This window comes from Tetrao urogallus (genome assembly GCF_951394365.1).
Source record: "Tetrao urogallus genome assembly, chromosome: 4".
Taxonomy (NCBI): domain Eukaryota; kingdom Metazoa; phylum Chordata; class Aves; order Galliformes; family Phasianidae; genus Tetrao; species Tetrao urogallus.
The window spans coordinates 38,076,623-38,095,289 of NC_136817.1; the positions used below are offsets into that span (position 1 = coordinate 38,076,623).

Here is an 18,667-nt window from a genome sequence, read left to right on the forward strand (position 1 = left end):
TGGAATAGGAGTGAAATGAAACAGAAATGTCTAGAGAGAAAAAAAATCCTAGAAACTGTTACCATCTGAGGACAAAGGTACAAACAAAGAAAATATATTTATGTGTTTTCTATTTATCTGAGTGAATCTTAGGAATTAAGACCTGCAGAAGGTCTGATAAGCTATAAGGTCTGTTTGTCTAGGCAACATGGTAGAGATAGCACAGCCTTATCTGCAGCAAGTCAGAAGTTTTCACTTTTGCTAGAATGCTACAAATATGGGAGGATGTTTCAGTATCAATCTGCAATTGGATCAAAATGCCCCTCCCCTCTCTTAGAATTATCATAGTAATTCTGAGTGTGCATGGAATGGGTTTTGCCTAATGAGAAATATCCTCTTGAAAATGTTAAACTATTTTAAGGTAAAATCAAAGTGATCCACACTCCTTCCTGTGAGAACAGAAACTGTTACCATCGTGCACATTACGAATGTTGATAATAGCAACTCTGAGAGAATAAGCCAGTAACACACATTTTATTATTAGTTTTGGTTCCTGGGAGGTCTTTGCAAAACCCTCTAATGAAAATGTGACTTGGCATGTTTGCAGTGGAGGGGAAGCTGAAGTAGAGACTGTGTGCCATGGACTCATAAAGTACTTTTGTCTGCTCACATCCTACTGCTTGGCTGTTTCCCAGCTCAGGCCAGGCCAAGCTGCCTTGGCAGGGCCAGACTCAGGTCAGGGAGTGGAGCTGTGTGACCAACTGGGACCTCAGCACTGCCCAGCCTTTTGGTCCAGGACCAGTGCTGAGCCTGGTTCACCCTGAATCACCCACACAACAGGCTCCAGCAGAGGGCACAGCCAGCCAGCATAAGTGGGCTGCTCTCAGCATGCAGCAAGCAGCAGGGTGCTGTGGGAGCAGGTGTCCCATGGCTGGTTCCTAAAATGATCCCCTTCCTGATGGCCATGCAAGTCCCTGCAACTTTCAAAGGAGGCACAGCACTTTGCCACAAGAGCATGTGGTCCTTGTTCCTTATTTATAAAAAACTTCCAATGGTTCTGGGGCAGCCTGATGACCAATCTGCCTCAACATTTTTATTTTTTATTTTTTCCTGAAAAATAACCACCAGAAAAACCATCAACTTCCATTTGCAGACCTGTTTTTGCAGGGCATTTTCCACGGGGATCTCCCTCGGTACGTTTCGTCCAGCATGACCTGCTTGGGTCCTTCTCCTCCATCCATCTCCATGAAACTCCAAGCAGAGGAAGGGGATCCCTCTTTCTGAGCCAGCTTGTGCAGGGAAACTGATACATAGCCTTTGGGGAGGTACAAATCAGGAGACTGCTTAGGGAACCATCCTTCCTGCAGTGCCTCCCGATGCATGCTTTAGCTCTGTGTTCTCCCCAGTCAGGGCTCTGCCTCTGTGGCATAATTAACAGCCTCTTGAGTTGTCTCTTTGTGTCTCAGCAGATCATCATGACAAGCGCAACACTGGCATTTTACAACATGGTAGTAATTGATACCTAGATACAGCATGTTGGCATCCAGATCTTTCTTAACTGATGACCAGAATCACAGAGAAGCATTTATGTTATTAACAGTATGAGTGTGACGCAATTTAATTTTGTGGACAACATCTGTAGCAGATAAGCAACATCATAATTATGCTTTATTTATAACATAACACTTTCCTTTCAAAGATTTCCAAACTTATGAAATTCAATAATGAGTTTAGTCTCACTGTATCTGTCACAATGGGAGAGCTGTTTGTTTTCAGAAATATTGAAGCAAAGAAGTGAAGTATTTTGGAAATTTTAGCATTAACTCGCTTAGGGTCAATGAATGAAAATCTTCAGGTTCTCAGTTTTGAGGTATAAGCGTAAACTGTGCTTGTATTTGCTTGAAATCTGACTGAAGTCCAACAAATATTCTGTTGATTTCAGTAATTAATCATTTTACCTTTGAAACTCAGACCTTGAGCTTCTGGTGACAAAATTTATCATCCTAAAAACCAACTGATAAAACAGTCGTTGTTCTTTTCTATAGGGTGTTATTTTAAACAAATGAAATACTCAGATAAGAAATGCACGAATTCATCATCCTTTCCTATGGGAGCTAGGGAAAAGCCTTGGGCAGAAATCGGAACGTTTCCTTTGATCAGTGTCTGACCTCTGCATATTCAAGTCATGATGATTATCAGAGTGATAATTTGGTAATTACGATCATGCTGGAAAACTCTTCTGTCATCTTTGGACTGTCCTGGTAAGGGGTGGAGGAAATGGCTGGGGAAATGAGTATAGGATTAAAGATAGTAGTATATTTCTGTAGGAAGGTAGTTCTTATCTCTGGAAAGATTTTTCCCAGTATCTGCACCTTAAAAATGTTGAAAAAAATCAGCATTTGCATACATTATCATCTTTTTTTTTAATACATATTCATTAATAATTAAACAGCTGTGTTCAGATCTCACCTTATGCCAATGTGAAAATTTATTGCTCAAACTTCATTATAGAACTCTGAAAATCCTAATTTCCAAATCAGGATGATTTGAAGCAGGGATCTCTCCCACATCTAGCTCAAGTCAGCCAAGCCAAGCCAACTTTATAATTCCTTCTTTTGGCTAGAAGAGCTGGCCCATGACTAACCTGTGTTAGCACTCTGCTCTTAGGTATGGGAAGTTTCTACTCTAAGTTTGCACTACAGCAACATCCTTGGTCAGCACCTGGACATTGCAAATCACTACACACACAAGCTATTTACTTTTTTTTTTTTTTTTGTAGGTGACATCCCCTTTAATGGGCCGAATCAGCTCACAGGGGGGTTAGGGCAGTGCCTGAGGTGGGGACCAACAGGAGAGCAGGCAGCGGAAACTCCCCTTCTGTGGCAACTGGGTTGGCTCAGCCCTTCCACTCAGGCAGTCTTCCCCTGCCAGTGTGGCAATCCATTGAAGCAGAGACCAGAATGACCTGTCATTTGGGAATGCTTCCCAAACAGCATTAATTCTCCACATGATCAGCAGCCTCCAGTGGAGTCATTTCTATAGTCTCTTTGGTGGAATGAGAATAACTTTGGCACATGAACGTTGCTCATGTATCCACATGTATATGTCAGCTTCCAACGGTGTGTACCCAGCACATCCCTGGGACTGGCAGATGGGACACAGGATAAGAGGAACAGCTGCTGGAGGCCAGGTGGGACATCAGAAAGCACTATGTGATACTTACATCCTTGCAAATGCCTTGAACCCAAAGTGAGTAATGCCAGAGTCCTCAGCTCTGACACAACACGGCTCCATCTACACTGATAAAATTGCCTGGAGATCAGGTAGTAGGAGGCCAGAGCACAGTGCCTACCCACGGACTTCCCTCTGATACAGTAACAACATATCAAATGTACAACTGGGTACAAATGCTTCCTCTTGACCCTACTGACTTTCTTCAAAAACCCTGGCAGTTTTATTGTCAACTTGTCATCCTCTTATTTCTTCATGTCTACTTGCAATCTAATGCTAACACAGAGCCTTTTATTTGAACACCAACAGGAAGGATTTCTGAGGCCAAAAAATACCTGCATAGTCCAGGAGATGTTAAAAGATATATCCAAATATTGAAGACAGCCTTTTAAAAAGACATTCTCTCTGCAACTACTTCTCTGTAAAACCACTTTATTTCATGACTTTTCTTTCCACTACTCTAAAGAGCACATAACTCTAAATTGCAAAGTAAAGTTCTTCTATAGACTATTTTTGCACAGATTCCAGATGGCACAGAGTGAGTGACTTTTCTATGTAAAGCTAAAGATTTCAGAAGAGGTGACTATAAAGACATACTCAGCTTTTGTACCCTCTTCATCGCTGATTGCAGGATTAGTCCAGCCAATGAAGCAGTAGAACAACAGAAAATCCCAGCAATCATTTCCCATTTTTAGTTTTGAAGCTAAACATCCTTTTTCTTTCTTTTTTCTTTCTTTCTTTTTTTTTGTTTTTTTTTTTGTTTACTAAATCCCCAGTGTGAAATATAATCAATATTTATAAAGTTAAACATGACATTCCTATATAGGAAAGCGAGACCTTCTTTTCCATCTTTTAAATCAGTGGGCCACTGCATGCATGCATGCATGCATATCTGTATCTCAGATACAGAAGGTCTCACTGGCACCATCAGAAAGATTATGCAGCATGACTGATGACTGAGTCCTATCCTTCATAATAGCCCCTGTGTGGGATTTGCGTAGCACACGTTTATTTTATTTAATAACAGTGATAAGTAATAGTGATATTAATCATAATAGATAAATAGTAATCAACAGGATTTAATCCTGTTACTTCTTTCCTGCTGTGGGATTTCAAGTGGTGACTCTCATCTTCTAATGGGCAGCGAGTGGGCTGAGTATGGCTTCCAAATGCTATTGTTGCTTCTGTTGCCTCAGGACAGCAAGCACTGCAACACAGCTCATCCCTGCTGAGTTCAGCAGGACTTTCCAAAGCCATTGCAAGCTGGCCCCTCAAAATCTCACAGCAAACTGAAGATCTATATGTTCTACAAGCTGTGATGTCTGGGATGGAGCCTGTAAGCAGTTTGGCAATACCACTGTTACATATTAAGGTTTTTAGGCAAGTGAGAGTAGTGAACTTGTTTGTTCAGGAGAGATAGTGATATCAGTTTACTGGCTCTGGAAGCAGATAAACCTGCACAGAGCAAAAGCAGGTGAAAAGCCTGAGCCTGCCTAATTACACTTTCCTAACCACTGCTGGCAGATAAGTTCTGTCCTAGAGGCTGAAACCACAAAGACAAAAATCCAACCACGAGATTCTCAGGATGCCTAGTATTTTCATATGCAGCCACTTCATCAAAGCAACAGTCAGGCTTTTGCTGTCTTTCAATACCACTTCTTGAGGTTTCCAAGTAGCGCGAAAAAGTATGGAGAGTTAAGGTTGATGTATACATGCTCTTTACTGCCTTATTTCTCAACATCACCCAAAATAAACACATTCCACCCACAAATGCACACCTGAAATAACATCACTGATCACTTGAAGCATCACCTCCTGCTCATGTGATTTTTTCGTACTGCAATATAAGAGCAACGTGGTTGCACAGACCCCATTATTTCAACCACACTTCCTGTTCTTACCCTAATACATTTAAAAGGTAGTATGGAGGAATGTTAAGCAAATATATGTAATAACATCCAGCACCAAGTACCACAAAGCCTGTCTCATCTTCCAACTTCTGCCATAGACCTGCGGTGTGATCTCAGTATGCAGGCTTGAGTGGCCAGCATAGACATCCAATTTGTGTGCTTGTGTTTGAGCTTTTTGCATTTCACTTCTCTCTTTTGCCTCCTTCCCTTAAAAAACAGATTTTGTTGACCTCTCAGCAGGGAAAATGAGTTCATTTTCTCTCTGTTTTACTGATGGGATCAAACCCTAGAGTCTAGTTAAGAAAATAAGCCTTCAGTTGTGTTCTCTCCTTGGCTTGCAGGGATGAAACCCTCCACAGATAAGCAGATGTTCTTCCGGAAAATGTATGTAGGTAGAAAAATCCTGCCTTTTGTTTATGAATGGATACCATCTGGGGTACACTTAGAACTGCTACTAGACTACAGAAAAATGGGACATACAAATTTTTATATGTAAATGGCTATAATGTGGAAGGTTTTGCTGTTGGATTGCATTTTATGCACAGGACTTTGTGTACTTCACAAAAGATCTTTTGTGTACCACAAAAGATTTTCCACTTCTTGCCACAGAACCATGGCCTGAAGCTTAAGCGTGAATTGAGAAATGCTTCTGCTGCTCATGGCTGTGTAGAAAATATTGAGGGTAGGGAGTGAGGAAATGAACCATGTGAAAGCAATGCTCTCATCACCTCGCTTGTAAACACACCGAGCTGTTATCTAATCCATCTAAGCCATAGCCCCAGTGATGCGGAGGGGCAGGTTTTTGTCTGAGCTGCCCACGGGAGCTGTACTCTTATGCTGCATTTCACTCCTGCCTGTTGTCATTTCCCTTTTATCTGGTGTGAGCTGCACAAAGAATAATGCAAGTGATTTTAGAGATAGGTGGTTTCAGAGCACTCTGTTGGTTTTTAAGCATGTGATCAACTTGAAGTCTTTGGCTACTGTAGTGCAACGGAATAGGATTATGTTGAGACATGGCTTATTTTACAGATCTGGAAGATGACATAGTAATTCAGCTTTAAATTCCTTTACAACATTTTAATTCTGATTAGTGCTGACTAAAGATTTATTACCAGCTGGCTGCCCAGGCTCAGCAGTTTGTTAGTGGGATTTGCTCAGGCCCACCATAGCAGCCACTCAGGCTGTGGCACAGCCCCAGTACAGCGCAGTGCCACTGACTGACCTAGTTGTGGGTCTTCACTGATAGACAGGCTTGGGCTGACAGTAAGCGGTCCTTGGCCATCTTGTTGTTTATTCCCTGGTACCTAATGAAAACATTCTCTTTGGAAGGACAGGTCAGGACCAGCTAGTAGTCCCAGAGATGCCCACCTACTTCATTCTTCCATTAGCACCATCCAAGGGCACCAATGAATTGTTTCCAGATTACAGGGAATATAGAAACCTTCATTCTTTTTCTGGCTTCCGTTATTTGTATGTTGTTTTGCTTTCAAGCCAGCCAAAATTGTAGAGAGAAATCAAATCCTTTAATACATCAGTTGATACAGATGGAAAAAAAGCTTTCAGTACACAGTCCTCCTTCAAGTTTTTATTTCTTTTAGTAATTGATGCTATGTTTAAATCACGATGTTGTCTCTCGTTGCCACTTACCATACCTTATATTGACTTGTCAGCAATATAGTGTCTCATTTCCCAGCAGCTGCTAAGAGTTTAGTCAACATCCAACTATACATCGGGATGCCAAACTATTCAAAATCACTCCTCGCGGCAATGAAGCCTAATGGTTTTTGTAGTAATTTAACACTGTGACAAGGGAGGAAAAAGTATTTGCTTAGTAGCAGGAATGATGATGGTTAGGTGCCCAACCTGATTAGACAGTCCTTTGTAAACCTTGAATGAACCTGCTCACATTATTCAACCAAATGTTCCTGGGTAAAATGTAAATGGCATTGCTGTCTATCTGGTATAAAATGCAGTGTTTAGCTGCTACACATTCTGTACAGCTTTAAGAGGCATCCTGAATGAAGGGAATAAACATTAATGCTTGATAACTAGCTACTTACTGAATGAGACAAGGAACCCATAGGAAAAAGTTATGCATGTGAATGCAAGCAGAAAATTTGCTAAGATTGTGCTCCCTGTCTTTTGGAGACATTATTTTGAAACCTTATCATTCTCTCTGCACCCTTCCTCATGAAAGGATACTTACAACTTTAACTGCTTTCATGTAAGAATTAAACAAATTACTTTAAAAATGGTTATATAACAGTTGTTTTCCCCTAAAAGAGGCTATGTATTTTACTGCTCTCAAATGCAACTTATATAAGCACCTAGAAGCAAGGCTGTGGAGGTGTTATACCCTCTTTCAGTGCCCATGCAGGTTTTTCTAAGTGCTGCAAGTGAAGGTGTTACCATCCAGTAAGCCATGTGGCAGGAAGAATACTCAGGTAGCCTGTGTGGGCAGAGGAAGAAGGACTGGCTGCAAATTGCTTCACCTAAATATAGGTACAGAACTCTCAAAGCTTGTGTCCAGATTTAATTGTTCAAGAGTTGCGTTCGGCAAAAGCAAGTTAACATACAATAGTGTTTGTTGAATTGTGAATGGATTTCTCCACATCCCTGTACTAAAGATACTATTCAGACACATGACTAGAGCCCACCATTGGAAGAAGCCCAGGCACATGCTGCCACGAGGGCACTGCCAGGTGACGTTTCAGCTGGAGTAGCATAGCTGGGGCTAACCTACAGGAAGCTGAGCTGGTACAGGAGCAGGTCATGCAGGCAGAGAGATGCTGTGGAGCTGCGTTGCTCCTGGAATGATGGCGGGGAGCCTTCCCTTTGCCCAGACCCTGAGTAGCTTCAGGGGCAGTCACCAGGAGCAGGAAAGCTACCGAAGGCCGCAACGCCAAAACCCTGCCCCACCTACAGTCTGGTGGCTGCAAGAAGCAGTTCTGGAAAGCTTTGAGCTTCCCTTCTCTGTGTGGAAAGCAGGGAGAGGAGTGTTCCCAGGCTACTGCATTGTGTCTATGCAGACAGCAATCTCTCCAAGGAAAGACTGCTGGACCTGGATCTGCTGAGGGCCTCTGGTACAATGAGAGTAAACAGTAATTCAGCACTGCCTTGCAATTTCAGTGTGAGCAGCTGAAACACATGATGCTGAAGAGCATAGTGGTCAAAATGCAGATAGAAACATCAGACAGGTTAGGTGTTGGTATCCTACATCCTGAGGGCTCCATGTTGTGGTTTTTTTGCTGTTCTTGGACAATGTTAAACACTTCCATGTCAAGAAGAACTGAAATCCACAAGAGCCAAGGGTATGCTGACCTGTGCTGGCTCTGCTCTGCTTGTGTCTGGCATCCATGAAAGCGGGAACCTCACTGCCTTCAGACTGCAAAGCTAGCAGGGACTGTGCCCTGCCTTGAGACCAAGTTGCTGGGAGAAGCGTGGCTAGGGTGCTGGCCCTGCTGGAGCCAGAGGAACTCAGCTGGTGACAACAGCATGGGGCAGATGTGCCAGGAAAGATGAAATGAAGGATACGTCGGTACACCCCAAGAAGGTGACGGCCCTGCATCAGGTCTCTGCCTTAGGTTTGAGTGAAGATCTATGCTCCAGCGGCCCCTAAGCGGGGCTACCCTCCTGCAGGCCGGCACTCCCGCAGCACGCCGGAGCGGGCCGAGCTGTGAAACACGGGGACAGCGCTGTTGCGGGGCCCGCAGCTTCAGCAGGTGTACGCTGAACTGAGATGCAGAAAGGCCGGGGGGCTGTGAGGCGTTTTGGGGAGAGCCCTGCTGCATAAGTCTCACCCCGTGATTCTTTACTTGGGGGCTGCCAGCACGTCCAGGGGGTCCCCTTTCCCCGGCTGGCCGGGGGGTGGCGGGGGGCGGGTGTCCCGGGCGGCGGCGGCAGTGGCGGCGGGCGGGCACTAAGACCGCGCCGCCCCCGGGCGCTGCGCGGCGCGGCGGCTGCAGAAGAGGAGGAGACCGGCGGGCCCGGGAGGAGAGGCGCGGAGGGGAGCGGAGCTATGCTAAACCTGGGGTACCGCTGAGGCGGGGCGGCCAGGCCGGAGGCGGGAGATCTCCGGCTCCCGAGGCGGCAGGAGGCATTTAGGCGCGGGGAGCGGCTCCGCAGCCACCGGGCCAATGAACATGTCCGTGTTGACTTTGCAGGAATACGAATTCGAGAAGCAGTTCAACGAGCATGAGGCCATCCAGTGGATGCAGGAGAACTGGTGAGTGCCGGCGCTGAGCCCAGCCGGCTGCGCGGCCCCGCGGCGCCGTGCGCGGGCACGGGGCTCCGCTGCTACCTGCCCGGCTCCGCCGCTCCCCGGCCCCGCTCCCCCCGCCCCGGATCCCTCATCAAACTTCATTTCCAGCCGCGCCGCTATCAACTTTGCGGGCTGTGCGGGGAGATCTAGGGCCGGGGGCCGGGATCCCCCTTCCTGTCGCGGCCGCTCGCCCACGCCGCCCTCCGCGTCCCGGTGCCGCGCCGCCTGCCTGGGCCTCGCCGGGCGCGCCTCGCCCGCGCCGCGCTGCGCTGCCGCACTCCCTTAGCCGGGACCCGGTCTCGTCCTGCATGGCCTCTCGGTCCTCTCAGCTCAGGGAGCTGAGGGGCGACGGAGGGCAGCGCTGCCCGTGCCCGTGGAGGCGGAAAGGTGCCGGGTACCTGGTAGGGCTTGGGCAGGGGCTTGCGGAATCCTTCCGTGTCTCATCTGGGCTTTTCTTAAGGGCAGGATAAGCAAAATGACCAGCCTGTGGTTTGCGTATCCCTGTCGTCCTGCAGATGAGCCGTGTGGATACCCTGTATTGCTCACTAGCATGGGCACTCTGTATAATGGCTAGTGTGGGTAACTTGTGTTGGTACCCCATGCTGCTCATGTCTCTGAAGAAGCGACAGCATATAGGTGCTCTTGGCCTGAGAGTGTTGGATGCTTCCCATTTTGTTCACATTCTGGAAGAAAACTGCCATCAGAATAGGACAGACTGGTAGAAGAGGTTGGAGGGGATGATGTTTGAGATATGCATTAGCTTGATGAGCCACAGGAGATGCAGTTCAGATTAAAGAACATGACTGGGAACCAGGATTTGTGCGTCGTCCTCGTGGTTCTCCTGCTCTTCATTATGTGACCTTGAGACAATTACATAACCTCTCCTGGGCCTCAGTTTCCCCAGCCAGCAGAGACCCGGGGTAATGCTGAATTACCTCGTGGGGTGCTTTGGTGACTGAGATGCTGTTTGCTGAGGGCCTGGGAGACATCAAGCACTGTGTAAATGCTAAGCAGTGTTACTGAAGTCTCCCTGGCTGCGTGCTTGCTGCAGTTAGCTAGCTGGGACTCATCAGCATGAGGCCCCGCTGCCTGGGCCCAACAGAGGAGGCCATCGACTCTGTGCTCTGCTGTGCAGTCTGAGAGATGGGATGCTCCATGTGCATGGAGTCTCAGTGTAGTTTCACCCTCTGTAAAAGAGCTGATGCATACGTAAGTTTGATTCATATAGAAGTAAAGGAGAAGAGCAGTCTGGCCCAGGGACATTTCAGGGGACAAGATGAAGCCATGCCTGCTGCAATCTCTCTCCTAGCAAGCTTCTCTTGAAAGTACTGGTGAAGCTTCTTCCAGATTTCAAGTTAGCTTATACATCCTTATCTGATGGAATTTTGCTCATTTAATGGAACCGGTTCTGTTCTAGCACATGAGATGTTGGCGAAAAACTAACAAATAAAACACAGCAGCTAAGGGCTGTACAAGGAGGCTTCCCCACTTCCCATCAGTCTACTCCGTATGTTTGTCTGCACTGACACTGATGGCAGTGTTTGCCTTCCTGGCTTAATAGGCAGAACTTGGATGCACACATCATGACTATGAGATGAAGTTATTAAGTAGGGATAAACACTGTTTCCTCCTTAAAAGGAGGATGAACTAAGGGGTCGAACTTCCCAGAAATCTGTGGCAAGAATTTATGCTCTTACTAGTCATTAAATGTAGGTAAACAAGTCCCAAAGGTGTGGCATTTGTTATTTTACTTCCATCTCAGAAACAGCTCTTGATGCCTTACAAGGCCAAAAAATAATAATAAATAAGATGTGTAGTGTGTGTGAGGCAAGGAAGTGGCTCTAAGTGTTGAGCAGCTTCTGGGTTTGGAGCATCAGTGGAGTTCAACTTGATTGCAATGAGGACAGACCAGATTTAGGCAGTGTATTAATCCCTTTACATACCCTCTGGGTTCTGGACTGTTTAAATACTAACAAGCCCTTTTAATTATAACTTTTCCAGCCAGGCTGGAAAAGCTTGAACACAAAGTCCTGGGGTAGTGGCATGCCCCCCTGTGTACCAGTGTTGTTGGTCTGTATGTGTGATGGTGCAAGGGACAACATGGCTGCTTCTCTTTTGCCAGGGCTGAGCCTCTTTTGCCTCCATTCTCCCACTCCAAACCGCTCTTCAGGGCAAATGAATGTCACGGGGAACTTGGCACCTCACTCATTGCAAACACCCATGATTGCCTTCAGCACGCGTACGTGCTGGGGTTGTTCGCACTCCCACGTCTGCCTCTGAAAGTGTTCCCTGTGAGGCTAATGTGGATGGAGCCATCCTGACAGCTGAGAGCTGTGACAGCAGTGAATGAGGGCCTCCTTGCCTCATCCTAGGTGTTCCTCTTTCAGTTTATGAAGACCCTCCTCCCACAGTGAGAAGGCTTTCTGGAGCGTGGACCTACATTAGCTATGCTGTACAGAGGCTGCTGTTGGAATGCAGAGGGAAAATGAATGGTCCATTCCCAGTACCTCCAAGCTCATGAACTTCAAGCCTTCCGGGTGTGCCATCCCACCACCCTACTGCATGGCAGTAGGATTGGTGTAAGGCCACCAGTCTCAGGGGCAGAGCTAGTCCCCTACCCCACACCAGTAACAACAGGTTTGGGAGAGGCTAACGAGCTGCTAGGTCCATTGGGTCCCGTGGAGCAACTTGCACTCGTGTTGTGTGAAGGCTGTTGTTTACCACCATCTGCCATCAGATAAGTGGATTTTCATGTCAGATGCAGCACCCCATTGATCTTATCATGCTTGTGCTGTGGGAGTTGTGATTTCAGCAAGATAAGAATTAAGCCCGAAGTTTGTTAAAACTATTGCTTAAAATGAATTCTTGTATCAAGCTGTCCTACTACCTCCTGCCAAACTTCTTTGAAAAGAGATGAAGCAAATAATCTGCGGAATATTATTATTTTTAATCAAGCTGCTCCATGAGAGTGCATGCTACTGTAGCCCTTCATTTCTTTGAATCAATAAACTGTGGATTTTGCAGGGGACTGCGGGCTCAGGCAGGCATGCAGCAAAGGGGCCAGCAGCGCTGCCATTCTGGCTGCAGGCACTGCGGCGGTAGAAAGTGGCCGGAGCTGAAGTGGCAGAGATGGGTGGCGGGAGCGCTGGCTGCCGGGTGCCGCCGCGCCGCAGAGCGCCAGGTTGGGGCATCGGCACCGGGTGACAGTTGTTCCTGTTATAATTGTCTGGCCAATAATAATTATCTTCAGATGTCTGCTGACGAGGGGCTCGCCAATGGGGAGGCAGGAGGCCTGTGCTGACTGCGCTGAGATTATCTGCCTGGGGTGACGTCACGCGAGGGCTTGCCGAAAATCACAGAAACTTTTCCTGTGCTGCTTCGCCACTGGCGGCAGAGCTCTGGGATCCCATCCCGAGCCATTGGTGTCCTGGCAGCTCTACACTGCAGGGTTCTGCTCCCCCCATCCCTCTCCATGTTTGTCTGTTTCCTTTAACCCTTGTCAGCCAGCAGCGAGCTCTCAGGTGGCAGCAGGAGGGTGAAAGCAGAGCTAGTTGCTCCCCGAGGATGCTGTGGGGCTGTGCTGTAGTAAGTGGCCATTTTTGTTAATGAAGCTGTAGGACAGAGTGAAGCCCTGTGGAAAGTCTGACAACTCAGGCATGACTGTGAAATTACCTCCGAGCTCTGGATTAGTATAAATGCTTTTGTATTAAAAAAGCTGGTTTTAACCTTTTCTTATCTGAAATTCTTATGTGGCAGGGGACTGAGAGTACCTCTAATTCTGGGGGAAATTTACACCCCGCTATAATTCTCTTTCCAGTCCAAATTGAAAATAGATGTGGAAAGGCAGAAGGTGTGCCAATTTGGGTTTCAAGATGTGCTTCCCTTTTAATAATTCATGCAGGCACCATCGTTCTGGACAGGTTTGTTTCCTAAATGCAGAACAAGCTTCTCTAATCCACTTAAGTACTCTTACTTCATGCAGAAATCATAAATAAGAGGCTGTGCCTATCACTCCAGGCATGTGTGTATGCAGCCTAAGATTGATGTAAGCTACTTCCTTATATATGTTTTTGAAACCGAGTGCTTGCAAAATGCCAGGGGAACATGAAGAGCAATGCTGTGGTCACCCTGTCTTTCTCTTGAGTGCCATGGCAGGGATGCAAAATGCAGCACTGGAGCTGCTCTTCACCGTGGAGGCTGTTTTATTTGACCAAGTTCAGAGAATGTAGGTTACCTTCACATTTACTCCAGTGCCCAGAAAGCCGTTCTGCTGTTCTCTGGTGCCAACTGGCCAGAAAGCTGAAAGAGTGAAGGTATGGAGTGCTGTTGGTGCCATGGAAATTAGTGAATAGCAACTCTTTGCATTTCCTCCATCCTTTCCTGAGCAAAAGACTGATGTACTACATCATCACAGAACTCTGCCTCTGTGAAAGTGCAAGGATGAAGCCAGCGGAGAGCAGCAGCATTGTCATTTCAGAGTTCAGGTGATCAGTTATTTTCTGTCTCTGTGTGTGCTTGAGGAAAACAACAGAACAGAAGAGATGGTGGCACAGAAATATCATCCTGAAGATAAATGTGTTGGTGACTTCTAGATTCAGCCTGCCTCTGAAACACAGTCATTGGCCTTTCCCTCACCCTATTCCCGGAGTTTGAGCACATCTCTTTTTGTGCAGCTTCATGAATTTTTAAGCTTCTGAGAGTGAAGACATCTCTTCTGCTTCATATGTGAAACACTGTGTAATCGTGGGACTAGCCACCTAGTAAAAATGGCCAACATGAACTCATTTAGGAGACTGCCATTATTTTCAAATGCAAATTTGAATACTATGGAGAGTTTTCACTTAGGGAGAGTTACATAATGCTGAATTACTTTGGCACTTTTGAAAACACAGCTAACATCTTCAGCTAGGTTCATGTCATTATAGCAGAATGCAACTAGCATGGTTAGGACTTTTGATAACTCCATTTACTACTCTACTTAATGTAGCTGTCCTCCCAGACCACTGAATGCAGTCAGCCTTTGTGATCAGAGCATCTATTGCTCCCTAAGGAGTAAAGCCTGGTCCTGTTAATATTGGCCTCAGCAGAGAAAGGTCTGGCCAGTTATCGAACTCTCAAATTTTTGCTTTGTGTTTGAAATTTATGTCTTCTCCACAGTTGCCTGTAGTGGCACTGGGGATAGAGGGATGTTTGTACTTATTTATTCTTTTAACTCTTTACGCAGTCTCTGCACCTTGCTCAAGAACTTAGCCCAAGCACTTCTCAGCTCAATTTCATGTGAGGATTCTTAGTGATAAATGTAGAGATTAAAAGGGGTGACATCTTGTAAGGAAAAGGCTGTAATGTTCCTGTTTTCCTAACAGTGTAAGCACTGGACCGGTTCCCCAAGTGCCTTGGTGGTGCAGGCAATCGGAGCAGACTGATAAGTGAGCACAGAGACTCTGCTCTGCTTCAGAGTTTGTTGAAATGCAGGAAAATATAGAGTTGGGATTTCCCATTTTGCTTCAGGGGTAAACTTTGAGTGCTTATGGAATTTTCTGTAGTTTTGAGAGTGATTTTTGTAGTACAGGGTCCACTGGGAGTACATGAAGTAAGATGACAGAAAACACTCCTGAAAGCTTAATCAAGAGAGAGTTAAATGCTTTTTTTTTTTTTTTTTCTAATGGAAGTAGTCAGAGGTTAAAATATTATTTTTAAATGTAAGTTGGCATTAGCTGAAATGTAAAATAAACTTTTTATTGACTCAGACTGTATTGACGTGAGCTGTTAGTACAACAGCTTCACCTGTGTATTGCTATACAATACTACTATGCAATACTATTTTATTTATTTATTTTGTAAACTGTTTTGTCAGCCCACTTGAATCTTGTCCTGACCTGATGCAGAAAAAATTTGCCTTTACTTTGTGCTGACAGATTGCCTTGCAAAGTGATGCTCCATCCCTGAGTGAAGCCCCCAGCACTTCTGGTGCTGTGAGCCTGCTGTTCTCGCTTCCATAAGTGTGTGTCACAGTGCAGAATTCCCTGGGCTTTCTGTGGGCTGCAGGTGCAGTCCAATGGGGCACTCTGCAGGGATGCTCAGGTTAGTGGCATCCTGGCAGGCAGTGCTGTGGGTAGCAACATGTCTGTGCTTGCACCTGGTCTAATTCAAGGAAGAAACTCTGTCACTTCATTAAGATTGGAAAAGACCTCTAAGATCATCTAGTCTGACCCCAACCCATCCGTACCATGCCCACTAACCACATCCTTCAGTGCCACATCTGCGTTTCTTGAATGCCTCCAAGTATGGTGACTTCACCACCTCTCTGGGCAGCCTGTGCCAGTGCCTGACCACTCTTTTGTCCTACTATCCAATCTGAACCTCTGCTGGTGCAACTTATTACTCTGGTCCCAAGGGACAAAGCCAAGGTGGCAATGTGTACTGTTTTCCCATCCAAAGTAGCAATTGCACATGATGGCAACTTTCCTTGTGCCCTTTGTACTGTTCTCCATTACGCATCTTTAGCTGCAAGCCTTATTGATTCATGTGAGGTCAACAATCTTACCTTTGATTGCCACGAGGCTTACTTGTGTTAATTATGGACTTGGGAGCAGGTGGAAATGCTCCAAAAGTAACATGACCTGATCTGCCAGGGTAAGCGGCCAGAATGTTGCAGAGGATACGTGCCACAAAGTGATGAAATGATGGGCAGATCTTGTATCTGCCAAGAAATCTTTGACCCTGTGTAGAGAGAATGGTTATTTGGAGTGATGAAGGAGTTTTACCTTGTGCCAGAGATCCTGGGGCTTTGCAGAGGGCGTGCGATAGTTTGTGCAATGTGTAGCATACATACATACATGCAGAGTGATGATCATTCATCCCTGAGTGTGGCGGAACCTAGCCTCAAACTGAGCATAGCCATAGCCTAAACCCACATAGCCCATAGTACAAACCCACATCCATCATCCAGGAACAGTACTTCAGAATGTGCTGAAGTCCCATGGTTTCAATGAAAGTTGGGGGCTTATGTCATCTCTGAAAATTGTTCCTTGTGTCTTAGTTTCTTAGCTGGAAAATATGAGGCAATTTCTCTCTAAGGTATTACTGTTTGTTTGTTTGTGTGTTTTAAGTGTGTCATAGAGGTTATTCTGAAATGGTAAGACCTGTATGAGTAGTTGTGTTAGAAGAATTCAGAAAACATAGACTTTATGCTAATACCATGCAACTTTATATTTGTGTGGCAGTGAAGGAGACTTCATTCTTGGGAAGAATGTGGGGCAAAGTCTGTCAAAGTCTGTCTCCTTGATTGTGGTAACCGGAGAGTAAGAAACTGTTCTAATATTGGAGAGAAGGCAGTTTGTTGTTAAGTCTGGACCATTTGTAACTGCAAATTTATGGAAGGAATTGTCCTTCACATAGTCCAATAAAGCTTCAGACATCTTCTGATGATAACTTTTAAGTAGAAATTTTAAAGCTTACTGGTAATTAGTTCCAGCATATGAAGCTTGGAAATTGAGTGAAAAATAAGTTGATCATCATCCACAATCATGGCGTCTCAATTTGAATGCACTGATTCTGGAATCTGATGAATTCACTTACCTCTGGGCATGAAATTTATGGTCAGTCCAGAGTATTATTAAGGGTGAATATTTACCCTGTATATCTTGAGCCATCAGTCATATAAACACACCTAGAAAGAGCAATCCCGGGGATTGCCAATTAACATTTTAAGAGGAAGAAACAGTGGGCCAAGCTCATCTCAGTAAGAATACCAACGTGGTATTAGTGAGGAGTTGAATCCTCTGACTAATAAGGTTGTCTGGTTTTCTTTTCTCTTTTACATTTAGAGCTGTTAAGAGCTACTTAAGATGGTAGTAAATTCCCCTAAGTATAAACAAAAGCAGGATGCCAAAGTTGTTGCTCTGTTCTGTTCAGATAATGGTTTTCTTCAGAAATCTTTACAAAGTCTGGCTTTCCTCTTATTTTAGCTTTAATAGGGAATTTTCCCAGTTCTCCTGTGCATCTGCCAAATGCAGGACTTCTGTAAATACTTATGGGAGTTTTGTGGTTTCAGACATATGACATACGCAGGCAGCTGAAAGCCTTGGGTTTTCTTCCTTTCTTGCTCTCCCTGGAGGGGCTGGTTTTCCAACTCCTTTTTCATGTCTTTGCAGATCACAATTAAGGGAAGTGTTTGTTTGTAACTAAGAACTTTTTGGACAGTTTAGGTTTAGATTCATTGCTTGCTTGTGGTTTCTTCATCATCCTTGGTTGACAGCTGGTGATTTTTGTGTTTCCAAGGTGGAAGCTGAAATCACAGATTTGCATTAAGTGAACGCTGACTGGGTACACAACATTGATTATGGATCCATGATGAAGCAAGTTATTCAAGAGACAAAAGTTGAGATGCAGAATGTTTTCATTATTTTGTGAGAGCACTGCCCCCTTATGTTGTTGCATAAGAGACTGCTGTTGGATGCTATCTGAAACAAGATACTGACCTCGTTCAGCTTTTCACCTCACTTGGTCACTCCTGTGTGCTTAAATACTGTTTTTTGATCTTATGCCTGATGAAGAAAGAACTATTTTTGGTACCACTCACACCAGAACAGTCCTGTAGCGACCTTCTGTTTTGCAGTGGCTCTGTGTGCACAGAGCATAAGTTTGTTTTTTTACGTCATTATTTCTTGTTTCAGAACTCTGTAAACACTTTAGAGTTAAATCCATTATTTTTAAATCTTACTTGGATTGGCAATTCATGCCAATCATACTGCCTTCATACTACTGCATTTCTGTGGGTCCAATACCACATGAGATGCCCTTGTTCAAGGCACGACCCTTGTATGTTGCCTTCAGATGTAGTTGCATGGTCCTTGATTTCTGGAATAGAGCAATAACAAAAGAAGACTGCTGGTTTGTAGCTTTGCTCAGCCTGTGTCATACCTCATGTGCTAAAAAGCACATTGCTGCAACTAGCTGGGAAAATCCTGGGTAAAATCTGTAATAAATTTTCTGCTGACTTCAACACGAGAGAGAAAGTTTCTAAAATTGTATGTATTAGGTAAATGTAATGTAGCTTCTGGTATGTAAAATGTTTGTGATAATGCGCATATTTTGAAGTGGTCATTACTGTAAGTGGAATAGTTGGAAAAGATGCAAGAATACTAAGAGAAAGGAGATTGTGTCTACATATAGGAAAGATGCACACCAGGCTGATAAAATAGGCAATCGAGGCAGAAATAATAATTATAAGATCTAACACTGGTGAGCGAGCAGTGTTCTTCCCTCTGTTTTTTCTAGTAGTATG

At 45.0% G+C, this 18,667-nt stretch overlaps 1 protein-coding gene across 1 annotated transcript in view; it reads left to right on the forward strand.

Annotated features, from left to right (window-relative positions):
• Positions 1-9,256: 9,256 nt before the first annotated feature.
• ELOVL6 (ELOVL fatty acid elongase 6) overlaps positions 9,257-18,667 on the forward strand; it is a gene marked incomplete at both ends in the record, with an annotated part of 63,228 nt that continues 53,817 nt past the window's right edge. Inside the window, one exon of the mRNA XM_079535063.1 lies at positions 9,257-9,345. Coding sequence (XP_079391189.1) covers positions 9,257-9,345 — 89 coding nt within the window. The remainder of the gene's footprint in view (positions 9,346-18,667) is intronic.